Raw genomic sequence first — 20,467 nt, 5'->3', positions numbered from 1 at the left:
AACTGTATACTCACAAAGTTCTTCTTCAATGTCAGCTTTGGGATTTTCTGCTTCCTGTTCCTGGCTTGAGACCAAACTGAGCTCAAAGAAAATGTGTAAATGTGACGCATAACCTGTTTGGAGAGGCAGTAATAATTTGCATATTTCATCACAGTGGTGTGAGGACAAAATTATGTGTCAACAACTGCAAGAATCATTTCTGAGAAACTGAAACCTATATTAGTTTTCAAGTACAGTGCACCTAAAATTCAAGACCAAAGGGTAATAATTTATAATTGTTTGATATAAAAGATTATTAAGGTTACTGTGGGCTTTTCATTGACATTATTGTGTGAGGAATATTGAATTCAGTAGACATATCAATCAACAGTGTTACATTTTAAATTATTAAAAAAATAATGGTTGATCACTTCCATACCGATGTTTCCCCAGCACCAATCACAGCTCCAATGAAAGGCCCCAACAGACCACCTGCAGTGTGATTATATTACATTTGAGGATTCCCAACCAGGGCCGGCGATTGCCATAGGCGACCAAGGCGATTGCCTAGGGCGTAAAATGTGTTGAGGCCCAACAAGCCATCAGCCATGAGTAAAGCTTTTTTAATGAATTTACTCAGAACTGTATTTAAACAGGGATGTTCATTAAGAGCATTCACTCTCTTTTGCGTTTGAACAAACATTCAAATGTCATCATTACATTGAGCCTCACTATTACCTTGTACCTTAATGCTCAGGCTGCTCCTCTCTGCTATAAAAACATGTTTTTTTTGTTTTTAACAGCTTTCCCAGATTTTTACATTGACTGAAAAAGATATAAATAAAATATTTCGCTCAACAAAAAAACCCATGATTGTCATCAAAGCTCCTGCTGTTACTCCTGCATTAGTAAGTCATGCTATTCATGCTGGTAGTGAGGTGTAACCCATGGCAGCCAGAAGAGCAGGAGTCAGGATCACAGTTGCAGCACCTCCTGGGAAAGAACATAGCAGAAGAATCGTTTTCTCCACTGATGAGGGTTCAACTGGGATTTTGATATGTAAAGGTTTATATGTTCAAAATGTGTGTTGCGGTCTTATTTGTGGCCATAACGAAGGCCTTACTTGTTTATGAAACATAAAAATGAAATAAAATGATTCCCACTGAGCTGCCCTGAGCAAATATATTTGGTGATTAATATAAAGGAACAGTATTGCCAATGAAAAATGTATACTCACAAAGTTCTTCCATGTCAGCTTTGGGAGTGAGTTTCTGCCTCCTGTTTCTGGCGTGAGACTTAACTGAGCTCAAAGAAAAGTGTTTGAATGTGATGCATAACCTGTTTGGAGAGACTACAATAATAATTTCATGTCTATCACTACAAGAATAATTTCTGAGAAACTGAAACCTACGAGCAACAATAATGTAAGTAGAAACAATAACATTTGTTTTTTACTGCAGTGCTCCAAGATCCAAGTGTAAGCAGTTGTAATCATGTGATAAAAAAGATTATTCAGGTTACTATGGGCTATTCATTGTATATTCATTAAACATATCAATATACAGTTTTACATTTGAATATTGCAAAATTCACTGACTTCATGTGATGTGATCAGGTGTCTGATGTGAACAGGAAGAATAATTTGGCTATCAACTCTTCTTCAAGTCTTAGCACTTGCTTTTTATTCTAATTGAATGTCTTGACCGACATTAAGAGTTTGAAACTCTTGTCTAACATAAGACAAATACGGAGAAGGGTGGTTTTTTGAATAGTAATTTTTACTGAAACAGAAAAACTTGATTGCATAACAGTCCACAGTACTCATTTGGCCCAGATTTACTCAGATTCTACATCTGAGCAAATTTGGTCTTTTTTGTAGTACAAACTTGCTTCCCACTCATACGCAGAACAGTAGATCAATAGTACCAATTACAATATGACATAGTAAGACAGACAGACAGGCAATGACAAGGGAGACACCAAACTTTCAGCATTTTAGGGACAATTATCAGAAATTAAAATTGCACACAATGGATTTCAATAAATGCTGAATATGTTAAAACAAGAAGAAAAATTAAATAAACATAAAGTAAAATATTCCAATTTCAGCCATTTGCAATCTTAAAATACATTCATATACAGTGATCAAACAGCCACATGTTCAGCATACATTTACCAACAACATGCAAGACGGCAGTAAATTGAAGTAAATTCCGACAATAGTGAGAAAAAGGCACCAGAAAAAACTCTTAAACACACAGACAAGCAGTAAAATCATATATTTTATAAATCCAAAAGGAGATTCTGCATAAAGTGACTAAATGCGTGTCTTCAGTGCAGCTGTGTAGCTTCTAATCAAGTTAATTTTATATTTATATATATTTATTAAATAATAATGCAAAAATAAATGTTAGTGAATCTTTAATAAGTAGTTAAAAAAATGCATCTTTGTGTAGAGCCTCTGCAGTCCAATCAGCAAAATACATTTTTACAAACTGCAACCCAAACATTGTTCTTATTAAGCAATAAACCATAAGGATTTATTTTCATTATTATTATTATTATTATTATTATTATAATTATTATTATTATTATTATTATTATTATTATTATTATTAATACTACTACTACTACTACTACTACTACTACTACTACTAATAATAATAATAATAATAATAATATATTAAAACCATTATTAGAAAGTTGTACCTCTTTCTTAACTGATAATGTAACAATCAATGGAATAACCCCTGGAGCTGACATGTCATTAACTGCTAATGAAAGAAGTGATTTGATGATCACATTGCTTTATAATGACAACCTCATTCTCTCAGCTGCTAACCCTTTAGTCTCAGTGACGTTTAGGATTCTTGGGGTGCTGAAGAAGCGTCCTTGTCATTATTCCCTTTCTTGGTAATTCTCTGAGCTATCCCATAGGGCACGTGACACGCTACTGTCCCCATTTCAGCGGCCCCCTCCACGTGGAACATCTGGTCATCGAAGAAAATGTGGGGCCTAATCTTCTCAAGCATGGGGCCCTTGGGTGCCCCTGCCAAAAAGAGAGCCTCGTCGATCTCCAGACCCCATGAGCGCAAAGTTTTTAGGGCTCTGGTTCCAGAGCTGGCTGCACTGCGAGCTGTCACCAAGTAGGTCCGGATGGGGCAGTCCATGCGCTGTCCTTTGCCATAAAACTTCTTCTGCAGCTTTCCTAAAGCCTCCAGGAAACCTTTCAATGGTCCCTGCAGACAGCAGAAAGAATACAGTAAGATCACAGTCTCCATTTGGAGTCTGACAGGGGCAAGAAATAAATGTTCAGACAGGTTTAACACAAAAACCCCAGATAAGCCAAATATATTTGAAAGAGAAAAAGGAAAATTGCAAAATTCTGAGTATTATTATGTGTGTACTGTACATGGTCCAGAGGCTTGTTCTCGTGTGTCTTCTCATGCTCAAAGAACTTGTCCAGTCCATGGGCCTTGTAAATGCGCTCAGACTCATCAGAGAAGAGGACAGCGTCACCATCAAAGGCAACACGCAGCTGAGTCTCCGACACTTCCGTTATCTTCTCTGGGGTGAACATCGTGGCTGCTGCTATACCTAAATGTGTTGTTGGGAAACAGGTGTGTGTCAATACATCTTATATAGCACGTAACAGAGACACTTACTTTTGCCTCTTTAGTGTAGTGTTACAGCTTCTCAGTAATATGTACCTTCTTCCAGTGCTTCCCGAACCTTGACTGGATCAGCAGACAGGTAAAGGTTAGTGTGGTAGGCCTTTAGGTAACCTATGGGACTGTTTCCCCCTGTCATACAGAAGCGCTCGATGAACAACTCTGCAGAGAGGAGAAATTAAAAGATCACTGTCAGTCAACTGATCACAATGTTGTGAATGAATCGGGGACATAACTACCCATTTTTTCTATTCATAGGTGATAACTGTCAACATCTACTGATTGCCGGTTGTGTGCTGCTTTAGGAGGCAGAGCAGGGAAAAGGAAGTGAAAACCTGGAGTGACATGAAAGGAAAGATGAGATTTTTCTACTTGGCTTGACTACGTCAGTAGGCGCTGGGTTTGGACTGCCAAAGACGGAATCCATCATGTCTTGTAGTTCTCACCCCCTGCATGCAGAATTTAAGATGTTGCCTTCTGGTGCCCGTCTTAGTCAGCCATACGCCAAAACAAATAGATATAAATTCTCCTTTGTACCTTCTGCTATCTCTTTGATAAATTCTGAAAAAAAAGGTAACATCTGCACTGAACTGAAATTTACATTTAAATGTTAGTGGTATTAATATATCAATTTGTCGGATGTGGATTGTAAATTTTAATGATGTCGAATATTTTTGTTGTCATGTATTGTTGGGTACTACTTTGCTACTGCAACTTTTCAAGTATGCATATATATTATATTATATATTAATATGCACTACACATATGGTATGTTTACATTAACTTTAGTTTACAGTCATGTTGATGATCTCAAAAGCAGTGAAAAGGGCTATCTTGCTGACTTTCAAGAAACACTCTCAGCAGGACAGATTTAATGCAGCCATTTGACACAGTATGTCATAAAAAAGTCATAGTATAGTATGTTATTCAGATCCACATTACAAGCCTTTGGCATTGACCAAATCCCATCTTTTATACGAAAATGTGACAGACACAGGAAACTTAACCAACGGGAAACCTTTGGGATTGACAAATTACAGGCTACTAAACACCCAGGCCTAAATGAAAACCTAGATTTTCCTAATTCTTTTATTTTTTATTTTTTTTAACAATTTCTATAGTTTGTATGGACCATGCTGCTCTTTATATCAGCTTTGATGAATATTGTGGACCAAACAACGCCATCTACTGGTATGCTACTTTACCATATCCAAGTGGAAGATTTCCCATCGGTGGAATACAAATATAAACGATCCAGGTGTTCTATGAGATCTTTTTGCCCTGATGCATCACAGTTTGTTTTAGATGTTATGCCTATGCCAAGACAATTAAGAAATTGTAATTGTTTAAACAGAGTGTGCCTTGAAATGTTTTTGTGATTATTGTATGTACATGTATCCCTATTCAATGAGCACCTCAAACAAACTCAATTTAAGTCCCTACCTAAACTTTTATAATATAGTATGCCATAAAAATGTCATAATGTAGGATGTCAAAAAAGAAATGCATAGTGTGTCGTAAAAGTCAAGAAAAACACATAGTATAGTACTTCAAAAAGTTATGAAAAGTCATAGTGTAGTATGTCATAAAAGGTCCTGAAAAAGTCATGATTTAGTATGTCATAAAAAATCAAAGAGGAAAAGTATCGTATGTGATAAAAAGTTTTTTCTATGACTTTTTTAGATTTTTTCGACATACTCTCTATGACTTTTTTAACACTTTTTTCGACATACTATACAATGACTTTTTTATCACTTTTTTCGACATACTATACTATGACTTTTTTCTAAAACAATTCGACAAACTATATTATGACTTTTTTTCGACATTTTTTCGACGTGGTATACCATGACTTTTTTTTTAACTTTGTTCGACATACTATACTATTACTTTTTTTTGACACACATATACTATGACTTTTTTCAACTTTGTTCGACATACTATACTATTACTTTTTAATTAGTTTTTTCCGCTTTAATCGACATACTATACCATGACTATTTTGTCACTTTTTTAAACATACGATACTATGACTTTTTTAGCAATTTTTTCAACATACGATACTATGACTTTTTTGTCACTTTTTTCGACATACTATACTATGACTTTTTAATTAGTTTTTTCGACATGCTGTACAGTGACTTTTTTCAACATGCTATACTATGACTATTTTGTCACTTTTTTCAACATACTATTCTATGACTATTTTAACACTTTTTTCAACACACTATGACTATGACTTATTTACGAAAACCTGTTACTTGTGTCAGATAGTTCAGTTTAGGGTGATGAGAATTTGACTGAAAAACAGAAGGTTGTGTGTTTAAATCCTGTCAGCTGCAATTATTTCCAATACCTACTTTCCAGGAATCAAGGATACAGAGAAAAAAAAAACATACTATCCTATGATGTTTTTGACGATGACCTTTTGCGACAAACTATACTATGAAGTTTTTTCAACTTCTTTCGACATGCTATACTTTGACTTTTTTTCTACTTTTTTCAACATACTATACTATGACTTTTTTTCAAAAAGATTTCGACATACTAAACTATGACTTTTTTAGCACTTTTTTCAACATACGATACTATGACTTTCTTTTAAACTTTATTAGACATACTATACTATGACTTTTTAATTAGTTTTTTCGACATGCTGTACAGTGACTTTTTTCAACATGCTATATACTATGACTATTTTGTCACTTTTTTCAACATACTATACTATGATGTTTTTGACTTACCATACTGTGACTTTTTTGACATTTTTTTAACATACTATACTATGACTATTTTAACACTTTTTTCAACACACTTTACTATGACTTATTTACGAAAACCTGTTACTTGTGTCAGATAGTTTAGTTTAGGGTGATGAGAATTTGATTGGAAGACAGACAGTTGGGTGTTCAAATCCTGTCGGTTGCAATTATTTCCAATACCTACTTTCCAGGAATCAAGGATACAGAGACAAAAAACATAGTATACTATGATGTTTTTGAAGGTGACTTTTTATGACTTTTTGCGACATGCTATACTATGACGTTTTTTCTACTTTTTTCAACATACTATACTATGATGTTTTTGACTTACCATACTGTGACTTTTTTGACATTTTTTCGACATACTATACTAACATAACTTTTGTGTCAGATTGGTTTGCTTAGGGTGATACGAATATGATTGGAAGACACAAGGTTGAGTGTTCCTGTTTTGACTTACCATACTGTGACTTTTTTGACATTTTTTCTACATACTATACTGTGACTTTTTTCGACATGCTATACTATGACTTTTTATCGCTTTTTTCGACATACTATACTATGACTATTTTGTCACTTTTTTCAAAATACGATACTATGACTTTTTTAGCAATTTTTTCAACATACGATACTATGACTTTTTTCGACATACTATACTATGACTTTTTAATTAGTTTGTTCGACATGCTGTACAGTGACTTTTTTCAACATGCTATACTATGACTATTTTGTCACATTTTTCAACATACTATACTATGATGTTTTTGACTTACCATACTGTGACTTTTTTGACATTTTTTTGACTTGCTATACTATGACTTTTTTCGAATTTTTCAACATACTAAACGATGACTATTTTAACACTTTTTTCAACACACTTTACTATGACTTATTTACAAAAACCTGTTACTTGTGTCAGATAGTTTAGTTTAGGGTGATGAGAAATTGATTGGAAAACAGAAGGTTGTGTGTTCAAATCTTGTCAGCTGCAATTATTTCCAATACCTACTTTCCAGGAATCAAGCATACAGAGACAAAAAACATACTATCCTATGATGTTTTTGATGATGACTTTTTGCGACAAACTATACTATGAAGTTTTTTCAACTTCTTTCGACATGCTATACTTTGACTTTTTTTCTACCTTTTTCAACATACTATACTATGACTTTTTTTCAAAAAGATTTCGACATGCTAAACTATGACTTTTTTAGCACTTTTTTCGACATACTATACTAACATAACCTATGTGTCAGATTGGTTTGCTTAGGGTGATACGAATATGATTGGAAGACACAAGGTTGAGTGTTCGTGTTTTGACTTACCATACTGTGACTTTTTTGACATTTTTTCGACATACAATGCTGTGACTTTTTTCGACATGCTATACTATGACTTTTTATCGCTTTTTTCGACATACTATACTATGACTATTTTGTCAATTTTTTCAACATACGATACTATGACTTTTTTAGCAATTTTTTCAACATACGATACTATGACTTTTTTGTCACTTTTTTCGACATACTATACTATGACTTTTTAATTAGTTTTTTCGACATGCTGTACAGTGACTTTTTTCAACATGCTATACTATGACTATTTTGTCACATTTTTCAACATACTATACTATGATGTTTTTGACTTACCATACTGTGACTTTTTTTTAAACTTTGTTCGACATACTATACTATGACTTTTTAATTTGTTTTTTCGACATGCTATACAGTGACATTTTTCAACATGCTATACTATGACTATTTTGTCACTTTTTTCAACATACTATACTATGATGTTTTTGACTTACCATACTGTGACTTTTTTGGCACTTTTTTCGACATACTATACTAACATAACCTTTGTGTCAGATTGGTTTGCTTAGGGTGATACGAATATGATTGGAAGACACAAGGTTGAGTGTTCGTGTTTTGACTTACCATACTGTGACTTTTTTGACATTTTTTCGACATACTATACTGTGACTTTTTTCGACATGCTATACTATGACTTTTTATCGCTTTTTTCGACATACTATACTATGACTATTTTGTCAATTTTTTCAACATACAATACTATGACTTTTTTAGCAATTTGTTCAACATACGATACTATGACTTTTTTGTCACTTTTTTCGACATACTATACTATGACTTTTTAATTAGTTTTTTCGACATGCTGTACAGTGTCTTTTTCAACATGCTATACTATGACTATTTTGTCACATTTTTCAACATACTATACTATGATGTTTTTGACTTACCATACTGTGACTTTTTTGACATTTTTTCGACATACTATACTGTGACTTCTTTCGACATGCTATACTTTGACTTTTTTTCTACCTTTTTCAACATACTATACTATGACTTTTTTTCAAAAAGATTTCGACATACTAAACTATGACTTTTTTAGCACTTTTTTCGAAATACTATACTATGATGTTTTTGACTTACCATACTGTGACTTTTTTGACAGTTTTTCGACATACTATACTAACATAACCTTTGTGTCAGATTGGTTTGCTTAGGGTGATACGAATATGATTGGAAGACACAAGGTTGAGTGTTCGTGTTTTGACTTACCATACTGTGACTTTTTTCAACATGTTATACTATGACTTTTTATCGCTTTTTTCGACATACTATACTATGACTATTTTGTCACTTTTTTCGACATACTATACTATGACTTTTTAATTAGTTTTTTCGACATGCTGTACAGTGACTTTTTTCAACATGCTATACTATGACTATTTTGTCACATTTTTCAACATACTATACTATGATGTTTTTGACTTACCATACTGTGACTTTTTTGACATTTTTTTGACTTACTATACTATGACTTTTTTCGAATTTTTCAACATACTAAACGATGACTATTTTAACACTTTTTTCAACACACTTTACTATGACTTATTTACAAAAACCTGTTACTTGTGTCAGATAGTTTAGTTTAGGGTGATGAGAATTTGATTGGACATTTCGACATACTATACTATTACTTTTTTTTGACACACATATACTATGACTTTTTTCAACTTTGTTCGACATACTATACTATTACTTTTTAATTAGTTTTTTCCGCTTTTATCGACATACTATACCATGACTATTTTGTCACTTTTTTTAACATTCGATACTATGACTTTTTTAGCAATTTTTTCAACATACGATACTATGACTTTTTTGTCACTTTTTTCGACATACTATACTATGACTTTTTAATTAGTTTTTTCGACATGCTGTACAGTGACTTTTTTCAACATGCTATACTATGACTATTTTGTCACATTTTTCAACATACTATACTGTGATGTTTTTGACTTACCATACTGTGACTTTTTTGAAATTTTTTTGACTTACTATACTATGACTTTTTTCGAATTTTTCAACATACTAAACGATGACTATTTTAACACTTTTTTCAACACACTTTACTATGACTTATTTACAAAAACCTGTTACTTGTGTCAGATAGTTTAGTTTAGGGTGATGAGAATTTGATTGGACATTTCGACATACTATACTATTACTTTTTTTTGACACACATATACTATGACTTTTTTCAACTTTGTTCGACATACTATACTATTACTTTTTAATTAGTTTTTTTCCGCTTTTATCGACATACTATACCATGACTATTTTGTCACTTTTTTCAACATTCGATACTATGACTTTTTTAGCAATTTTTTCAACATACGATACTATGACTATTTTGTCACATTTTTCGACATACTATACTATGATGTTTTTGACTTACCATACTGTGACTTTTTTTTAAACTTTGTTCGATATACTATACTATGACTTTTTAATTTGTTTTTTCGACATGCTATACAGTGACATTTTTCAACATGCTATACTATGACTATTTTGTCACTTTTTTCAACATACTATACTATGACTTTTTAATTAGTTTTTTCGACATGCTGTACAGTGACTTTTTTCAACATGCTATATACTATGACTATTTTGTCACTTTTTTCAACATACTATACTATGATGTTTTTGACTTACCATACTGTGACTTTTTTGACATTTTTTCGACATACTATACTAACATAACCTTTGTGTCAGATTGGTTTGCTTAGGGTGATACGAATATGATTGGAAGACACAAGGTTGAGTGTTCGTGTTTTGACTTACCATACTGTGACTTTTTTGACATTTTTTCGACATACTATGCTGTGACTTTTTTCGACATGCTATACTATGACTTTTTATCGCTTTTTTCCGACATACTATACTATGACTATTTTGTCAATTTTTTCAACATACGATACTATGACTTTTTTAGCAATTTTTTCAACATACGATACTATGACTTTTTTGTCACTTTTTCAACATACTATACTATGACTTTTTAATTAGTTTTTTCGACATGCTGTACAGTGACTTTTTTGAACATGCTATTATACTATGACTATTTTGTCACTTTTTTCAACATACTATACTATGATGTTTTTGACTTACCATACTGTGACTTTTTTGACATTTTTTGGACATACTATACTATGACTTTTTGGGACATGCTATACTATGACTTTTTATCGCTTTTTTTCGACATACAATTCTATAACTTTTTTTATTAGTTTTTTCAACATACTAGTATGACTTTTTTAAGAAAACGTAACCTTTGTGTTAGATTGGTTTGCTTAGGGTGATGAGAATATTATTGGAGGACACAAGGTTGAGTGTTTGAATCTCATGTCAATTGATCAGTTTTGAGGTCCAGTAGGTCGACATACAATCCTATGACTTTTTTTCTACTTTTTTCAACATACTACACTTTGACTTTTTTAGCACTTTTTTCGACATGCTATATACTATGACTTTTTTCTACTTTTTTAAAACTTTTTTTCAACATACTATACTATGATTCAAATCCAAACTATACTATGACTTTTTAAACATACTATACTATGACTTCTATCAACATACTATACTATGAATTTTTTCGAATTTTTTTGACATACTATACTATGATTTTTTTATGACTGTTTTCCAACAAACTATACTATGACTACTTTTTTGCAACATACAATACAATTACTTTTTTCGACACTTTTTTATCTTTTTTTGACATACTAATGACTATTTTATCACTTTTCAAAATACTATACTATGACGTTTTGGACATACCATACTATGCCTTTTTTTCGACATACTATACTATGACTTGTTTTGACTTTTTCCAACATACTACACTTTGACTTTTTTATCACTGTTTTCGACATGCTATAGTATGACTTTTTTATCACTTTTTTTAACCTACTATAGTATGACTTTCTTCTACTTTTTTTGAAATACTATACTACGACTTTTTATGACTTTTTTCGATATACTATTTTCGACAAAGTCATATATAGCATGTTGAAAAAAGTCATAATAAGTTCTCAGCATAGTATGTCAAAAAAGTGAAAAAAAATCATAGTATAGTATGTCGAAAAAGTCATAGTATTGCATGTCGAGAAAAGTAAAAAAAAAGTCATACTATAGTACACGCCCGCCGATAGGGGGGGACAAACGGGTCTGTTGTCCCGGGCCCAGAGTAGGGGGGGGGCCCAGAACTGGGGGCCCAGAACTGGGGGCCCAGAACTGGGCCCTCATTAAATTATGGAATAATTGAAAAAAAAAAAATTTAATAGGCCTATTTGTGGAAAAAAATATGTAATATTTGAGAACATAAAAGCTTTTTATTTGTTTTCTTCCTAATTGTCCTTGAAATAGTGGTCAAGAACCCCCCCACCCCCAACACAAAAATGGTTTGGCCACTGATCAAAATTTGATGTTGTTGAAGTTCAGTATGCTCAAAATTTCCGGTCAGCACAAGTCCGGTGCTCAGAAAAGGAAGGAAAAGAGAAGAAGAAAATAGAGGCCTTAGAGATTTTCTAAACAAATATAAAAAAAAGGTTGACGGTGAAGCTGGAACTGTCAACGTAGAGCAAGGTAAGAAACAGCGCAGCCAACGTTTACGTATAGCATGTAACGTAAGCTAACAGGCCAGCTCTCATGTTAACGTCCATTAGCTTGTATAAAAGCCTGAGACAACACGTTCTCTTTTACAGAAAGAGTTGAGTTTGGTAGCTCGCCGAGAGGATGAGACAGAGAGGAGAGATCCAGCTGCTGTCAGGTGACAGAAAGAGTGATTGGGAGGGGCCCGCAGCCTCGAAAACGGAGGGATAGAGTCAGGCTATCGGTGAGAGGGAGAGAGAGAGAGGGGGGGGGGGGGGGGGGGGGGAGAGAGAGAGAGAGAGAGAGAGAGAGAGAGAGAAAAAAAAAAAAAATGCGGGAGAAAGAAAAAGCCCGCTGCTGCCCTGTCGGAGAGTCTGAGCAGGATGGATCAGAGACTGATCACACACTTATATAAGTGAGAGATGTGAGGAGAGGAGAGGAAGATCAGATTAGAGGAAGATCAGAGGAGAGGAGCAGGAGAGGAAGAGGAGAGGAACAGGAGAGGAAGAGCAGAGGAGAGGAAAAGCAAGGGAAAAGGAGAGATCTGGGCGCGGGGGGCCCATCTAAGCTTATCTCGTCCCGGGCCCAGGCAAGACTGTCAGCTGGCCTGCTATAGTATATCGAAAAAGGTCATAGTATAGTATATCAAAAAAAGTCATATTATAGTATGTATAAAGAACTGACAGCGGCCCATTGGTTAATTGTCTTTATTGGCACTGGCCTGACCCAATCAAATCCAGGAACCTCCTTCCCCAATCCCGGCCCTGTGAAACAAGCTGTAATAGTTATGCTCATGCTAAAGTTTAACATCCATGTTAAAATGGACAAACGACCACCAAAGCGCAAGGGAGGTGCAGAGAAATTACGGGAGAAAAAGATTAAGAATCTACAGGCAGATGCCTCGAAATGTGCCAACATTTCTGACATGTTTGGGGCTGTAGTAGCTGCTTCAACATCAGCATTACCTCAAGTAGAGGTAGGAGGAGAGGTGGCTGGCTATACAGAGAAGCAGAAACAACATCATGACAGGGAAGAAGCCGAGGAGGAGGAGAGTGACCATGACAGGGCCATGGGAGCGAGTGAGGAAAAGATGGAAGAGAAGTTGACAACGTGGTAAGGAGTAGGCAAATTAAGAAGGATTCTCAGGAAGGGAGGGAGGCTGTGTGCAGGGAGTCATACTGGGGGGGAAAGGGGACTGAGTACCCAGGGCCCTAATTTGAGGAGGGCCCAAAAAGATGCTAGAATGAATAGCTGTGGATGCAGGGAGGGGCCCATAGAAAATGCCTTTCTACAGGACCCAGAATTTTGTGCTGCGCCCCTGGCTGTGTGTGTGTGTGTGTGTGTGTGTGTGTGTGTGTGTGTGTGTGTGTGTGTGTGTGTGTGTGTGTGTGTTTGTGTGTGTGTGTGTGTGTGCGCGCGCGCATTATGTGCGCCTCACGTCATAATGACAACAAGCAGTTTGGCTGTAACATTAAAGTTAGTGGCTGTCATGTAGCCTAACTGTTTAAGCTTACATTGAAAATGCTAGCGGTTGGCCTGTTGGATGGCTGAAGAGTCTGTGTGATCTATAAAATCAGTGTTGATACAAGCATCAGTGTTCCTTGAATTGCTTAATTAGCTTCTCTTGTATTGGTGCTCTTTTCCAGGGGATATACTACTCTCAGCTTTATTGTAACTTTTGGGAAGGGTTATGGTTATTGTATTTAGCAGACACTTTTGTCCAAAGCGACAAAATATGAATCTTACAATAGTTAAAATGAACAGTAAACAGTTTTTAAAAGTTGCTAAGCCAATATTAAGCAAAATAGTATTTTTTTGTCCCAGTCTAGCCTTGATTGGACCTCAAAACTTAACAATTAAGATTCAAACACTCAATCTTCTGTCTTTCAATCATTCTCTTATCACTCTAAGCTTTCTGACCTGACACAAAAACAAAAATCTTTTTGTCATATTTGTTTCTTTCACTTAGTACATTGGACCTCAAAACTTCCTGAAACATCTAAGATTTGATCACTCAACCTTCTGGTCTCCAATCATCCTCTTATCACCCTATGCTAACTGCTCTGACAGAAATTAATGGTTTTGTAAAACACCTTTAGTATAGTATGTTGAAAAAAGTGCTAAGAAAAGTCACACAAAAAATGTAAAAAAAAGTCATAGTATAGTATGTCGAAAAAAGTCATAAAAAGTCATAGAAAAAACTCACAAAAAAGTCCTGGAAGGCTATAGTATAGTTTGTAAAAAAAAAAGTCGAAAAAAAGTCATAGTATAATATGTCGAAAAAGTCATAGTATAGTACAGTGGTTCTCAAACTTTTTTCAAGAATGTACCCCCTTTGAAATAGCACAATACAGCACTGCGCCATCAGTGTCTGATTTACTTAACATTATTGTAACTGAAAAACACTTAAATGCTACATTTCAAAAGTTTAGAATCACAAAATACATTCATTAATGATTAATGTGATTATTTTAGGAATTGTGCATGACTGATATATTTTAAATTAACATTTTTTTTAATTCTCACGTACCCCCTGCCGTACTGCAAAGTACCCCTAGGGGAACGCGTACCACCATTTGAGAAACATTGGTACAGTATGTTGAAAAAAGTGAGAAAATAGTCACAGTATAGCATGTCGAAAAAAATTCATAGTATAGTATGTCGAAAAAAGTGATAAAAATGTCATAGTATAGTACGTCGATAAAAAGTGATAAAAAAGTTATAGTATAGGTCGAAAAAAGTCGAACAAAAGTCATAGTATAGTACAGGGGTGACCAACGAGTTCAGCATAAAGAGCCTAAAAAAAACCTGCACCATAGTAAAAAGCCACACAACACATGCACGTCCATACTACAACAGCAACAGTGACTTCCAGATCTAATAAAGTCATAATAAATAGCAGTTTTCATAGTTTTTTTTCTTACCTAGATTGACTCAGTGGGAAACCTGACAGTCTTTGTTATCCACAATCCTTTTCAGGTTTGGCTTGAACTCAGATGTGGCCACGCGAAGCAACTCTCTCACTCATTTGTCACTAAAAGGGCTTTCAAACAAGCTGATTCAGCAGTGAAAGGGTTAATGAGGTAGGTGATCGGTGGCTGCTTATTTTTCTCAGGTTGCAGAATCTGTCCTCAAAACTCTGCTGCATTGAATGTCATAAAAAAAGTCATGAAAAAGTCATTGTAAAGTATGTCATTAAAAAAAAACTCATAATATAGTATGTAATATCCAGTTTTGGCACCCCTAAGTCTGTAGCGAATGGGAGAAAAGCCACACTGGACCATAAAAGATTGTAAAAGATTTTTACTAACAAAATGTTATGTACCCAATTAATTTGAAAGATAAGCCACACAAGTTTTATTTTTATCGTTCATGTGTATTTGTAACTCACTGTGATGATTGATGGTATTGATGAGTCTTAGGCCGACGTATGCATGGTTGTTGGTCATGAGCACAACATCAAAGAGCTCCTCGCTCTCGGGGTAAAGCTCCCTCAGTCGAGTGTTCACCGCCTCCAGAGCCTGGCAACACGACCAAACACAGATTTGGGATATACTATATCACTGCAGTGGTGATGGATATATGTGTGAGTATGAGTGGGTTGGTATGTTATGCTTATTACTCATTTACCGCCTCCAGAGACACGACCTAACACATAAAACTGGGAATACTGAGATCACTGGGAACACTGAGAATACCAAGGAATCACTCTGCATTGGGTTGATAGTGTGCATGTGTTTCTCTGACCTTGACAAAAGAGAAGGCAGGACCGGGGCTGAAAGGCTGCGTTTCATGCTCCACCTGATACTTGATGTACTCTTCCATGCCCTGCTGCTCGTAGATCTGCTGCTCCTTCTCCATGTTGAAGAGGACTCGTGCTGACACGCCAATGGTGATAGCATTCTCTGGCTTGGGCTGGAGGAGTAGAGTGTAACACATTTTTTTTATTTAAATCCAGAGTTGTTCTTCACAAACACAGCTGCCTTATTTCAATGATATTGTTGTTATCCAATTGAGTTCAAAGTTGCAACTTTTCTGCCTGTAGGGATATAGTACATTATTCATATTCTGAGCAGCAGCAGCAGAATATTGGATACAAGTTTGCTTATTTGGTTACAGTTCCCTGTAGAAAGGGATCATTTAATAAAGGCTTTATTGCCAATTGTGGGCAAACTGAGTGAGCTAATGTGACATATTAGAAGTGATGATGTGATGTGAATTACTTTCCTCTGCAAGACTCGTGCAGGCCCACACACAAGGCTGGCAGACACCTGTTAACTCTTTGGAGGCTGCGACAACAACACAAAATAGTGCTTGAACTGTCATATTTTTACTAATATCCATAACCACAATTTGTTCTTGTTTTGTAATAAATTTTAACTAGTTTCAAGTAGTCTGAACTTGAAGTAGATATTACTGTAATTTCAGTAAGATTTAAAGACAAAATGAATCTATAAAAACTAAGATATTTCAAAAATATCTATGGGATGAACACTTACTTCCACTGCTTAAAGATTATTAAACAAAGACTGCATGTCCAAACTTACAACTGAGACAACTCTCTGCATCCTGCAAATGCCTGACCTTCTCGTCGCAGTTGTGTAAGACATCCAAATGAGCTGATAGCCTTTACGGAGAACCATGCACCTGATCTGAAACAAGAGCCCTAGCCTAGCTGAGCCTCTGTATCCCGTTTCACCCAACTACATTCCCACTTAACTTTATTTTCAATAAGGCTTGGCCTGGTAGTAACCCGCCTGCTGATACCAGCTAGGCTTTGATCAAGTTGAGAGGTCAGATCAGTCTTGGCCACTGTGAAATACTGTGAGCAGCCTTGAAAGATGAACACAAGTGTGTCTTGGCATGCTTTAACTAGCACATAAGAGCAACCTAATTGTGCTCCAAAGTGATGACAACAAGATCATATTTGACTTCATTATTGACTTGTAATATGTGCAATGAACATCCTCTCAGTGTGTTGATGACAACATCAACAACTCTGATACTTTACAAAGGCCTGAGAACTCATAGAAACTGCACCTGTAAATGGATGGTGCATGAGGAAGACTGTAGGGATACTCACTGGTTTAGGTTTCCTGGCGAGGGTGGAGGGCTTCAAAACTGCCCTAGCATCTTCCCAGGGGCCTCGGCTACTGCTGCTGGTCAAATCCTGTCCACTGGCGGTCAGAGTGTGACAGTTTCTTAGACTCATCTTACCTCTTCGGTTCAATTCTCTGCTATCTCCCTCAGACCCACACTGAGTCCCAGTGTGAACCCTGATAGCTCTTTTTTCCTGTCTCGCTTTCTCTCTTTGGCAGGAGTTCCCCACAAAATCCTTACTCACTCTTGTCTTTGCAAAATTAGAATTCGGTCTTGTTGCACTCAGATGATGAGATCACTCTGGCTGCAGCTGCAGAGGCACTTAAGCTAAATGCTTTTTTTAAATGCAGGATGTTGTAGGATAAGAGAGAGCTATAGAGAGATTCAGAAAAAGCTGTTTACATTTCCTCTCATCTTCAGCATCCTGCGCATTGTATTCCATGTTCAGCTTTTCTGTGTTCCTCTCTCTCTCTCTCTCTCTCTCTCTCTCTCACACACACACACACACACACACACACACACACACACACACACACACACACACACACACACACACACACACACACACACACAACAACGCTGTCTTCATACATTTTGCATCCTCCCCCTTTTTAACCCTTTCATTGTCTTATTCTCTGAAGCAGCAGCAGAGCATGTGATTTAATGTATGTGACAACTGGTTGATGCACCATATAGGAGCAAACAGGCCGGTGTGTCAGAGCACTGCTGTGTCATGATGCTTGTAATGAATTCATGCTTCAGTTCTCTTATTAGAGAAGCAGAGTTGGGTATCTTTGAACATAGAAGCAGAACTGTTTTCTCATTCAATTCATTTATATATCATTTAAAGTGAAGATGGTTATTATTAGTTTTGTTTTAGACGTTGCATTGTATCCCATGTGCTCTTTACTTCCAATCGTACTACTGTTTTATATTCCTGCTCAGCAGTGTGGGAAATGGAGTCCATCCTGGGTCATTTACTCCCCCCTGTGCATTAACTGATATTTTCTTCTCGCCTCTTCCCATATAAACCCCTGCAGGATCGTTCCATGGATTGAATTACAGAGCAGCTGTCCCAGTTGCCAGGCAACAGCCAGGGAGTCAGACTGGCTGGGACACCCACATCTAGGATCTGATTGGATGCGGTGGATACCAGACTGTATATGTAGCTCTTCAAATATGGCATCAATCAGAAAGAGACTGGGGATGTAGGGAACAAAGATGAAAGTCTAGGTTTTGCTTTGAAGAACATAAACGCATTATAAATAATATGCGCTTTTATGATAACAAACAGGCAATTTAGCAACTACAGATGTTTTCTGGAAAGAGGATACTAAGCAGACATCCATTCAGGGACTCAAGGCACAAACAGATAATACAGACACAACCTGACGGGCACATATGGCCATCATCCCTATTTACCTGTCAGCATTACAGAGGTGGCAAGTACTGACTGTTGACATCAAGGCTATGTATTTATTAACACATCTGCTAACACTAATAGTTACCAACAGAAAAGTGTTCAATCTTTTTAACTACTTTTCAGTATAAATGTATAGTGTTGCTTCCTTTACTTTCCAGGCATTAACATCAAAATTGTATCAAAATAAAACCAGCAGCGGTCCCTTACACCTATCTATCCAATACACATGAAACTGACTGTGCCCATGTTACCATCAGGTTAATGTGTCTGGCTGTGACCAGACGCTCTCCTCCAGGCTCTCCAGAGACCAGACGCAAAGAGCTTTCATCGATTGACGATGGACAGCTGAAGGGTTGTGCCTCGAATATTGTCTCGAACCTGATGAACTGTAGATACATGCCATCTATTTTCTCTCTTACGTACTTATATTGTATTTAGATATGTTAGACCTAATTAGGAATTTAACATGCACACTCGTTATTGTGTCCAAACAATTGTTATAATATATATAATATATGTGTACAAATCTGACCTTCAACACATTTAAATCTGATTAACACTTCCCAGCTGAGTTGTTTCTGCTTATTAATAGTCTCTCAGTAATGTGGTGGTATTGAAAGTCAGACATTTCTTGTATTTTATGCTCACAGCCACTAGAGCGTAGTAGAGGATAGCCTCTGAGCCTTCTGGTGTGGTCCTGAATACTTCACTTCATTGCTCTGGGCGTTGTAGACAAAGAGGACATGAAAGAGAAACTCTGTTAGTGTGAGAGAGGAAGTTACTCTGAAAACCTGAGTTTTTGCGTATCTTGAAACACTTATATTATTAGGGATATTAGCTGTGTGGCTATATATGCCTCTCTAGAGGGATTTTCGGTGTATGTGGTAATTAATATGCATAATGTATGGTTTTACTAGAATAAACCTTATATTAACTTTATTAAAGAATGACTAACAATCAGTTTTATTGAAGAAAGGTTGGTCAAATGTGACAATATTAAAATTCACGTAAGTAGAAATGTCACATTTCATATAAAGAGCCTCTGAAACAGCAAAACCAACATTAGTAACATGATTTTAATCTGTTTCATGGTGCGAAGTAAAGACTTCACATTCTGCTGTATGTGTGGAACATCAATGATACATTTACCCTATTTGTGGCAAAGCCCAGAGCCCATTACTAGCTCTCTGCCTTTGTCTCTGCTTACTAGTCTGGAGCTCTGAGGGGGTTAACAGAACATAGAGACAGTTGGGCCGCACCCACTGAGCTGATTTAAATAATAACGCTGACATTTGGCGCGAGGCTCTAAGGAGCCAGCCTTTCTTCATACCGGCTGTGACAACACTCCCCTCCCCGTACACCCTGGAGTGGCGGGAAATGCTAGACAGAAAGACGCACAGAAATACAGAGAAAGGCTGCACTGGCTGCTTTTGCACACCTTCATTGACTGTACCTGCAGTCACTGGGTTGCCCTGGAAATGTGTTGCATACAAAATGTAAACCTACCTTGGGGGGAAAAGTACAGAGATAAAGAAAAGCGGAAGAAAAAGCAACACGCCTCCCTCTCTGTTT

The 20,467-nt window shown here is 36.0% G+C and overlaps 1 protein-coding gene and 1 long non-coding RNA gene across 3 annotated transcripts; one reads left to right on the top strand and one right to left on the bottom strand.

Moving 5' to 3' along the window:
• Window positions 1–2,684: 2,684 nt before the first annotated feature.
• LOC120548707 (cytosolic 5'-nucleotidase 1A-like) lies at window positions 2,685–17,987 on the bottom strand. The gene is made up of 6 exons (XM_039785121.1): window positions 17,456–17,987; window positions 16,120–16,287; window positions 15,764–15,893; window positions 3,690–3,812; window positions 3,392–3,576; window positions 2,685–3,218 (listed from the first exon to the last, which is right to left on the bottom strand). Exons 1-6 carry the CDS (start codon window positions 17,582–17,584, stop codon window positions 2,841–2,843), a joined length of 1,113 nt encoding a protein of 370 aa, XP_039641055.1. The 5' UTR covers window positions 17,585–17,987; the 3' UTR covers window positions 2,685–2,840.
• On the top strand, window positions 12,336–19,334 carry LOC120548708. 2 transcript variants are annotated; one of them, XR_005637258.1, is made up of 3 exons: window positions 12,336–12,366; window positions 15,352–15,455; window positions 18,513–19,334. It is a non-coding gene; the product is annotated as an uncharacterized LOC120548708 (long non-coding RNA). The 2 variants fall into 2 exon arrangements; XR_005637259.1 differs by lacking the exon at window positions 12,336–12,366 and adding an exon at window positions 12,578–12,616.
• The last annotated feature ends 1,133 nt before the right edge of the window (window positions 19,335–20,467 follow it).

The sequence above is a fragment of the Perca fluviatilis genome, chromosome 20 (genome assembly GCF_010015445.1).
Source record: "Perca fluviatilis chromosome 20, GENO_Pfluv_1.0, whole genome shotgun sequence".
NCBI lineage: Eukaryota > Metazoa > Chordata > Actinopteri > Perciformes > Percidae > Perca > Perca fluviatilis.
This window is presented reverse-complemented; position numbering and strand designations above follow the sequence as displayed.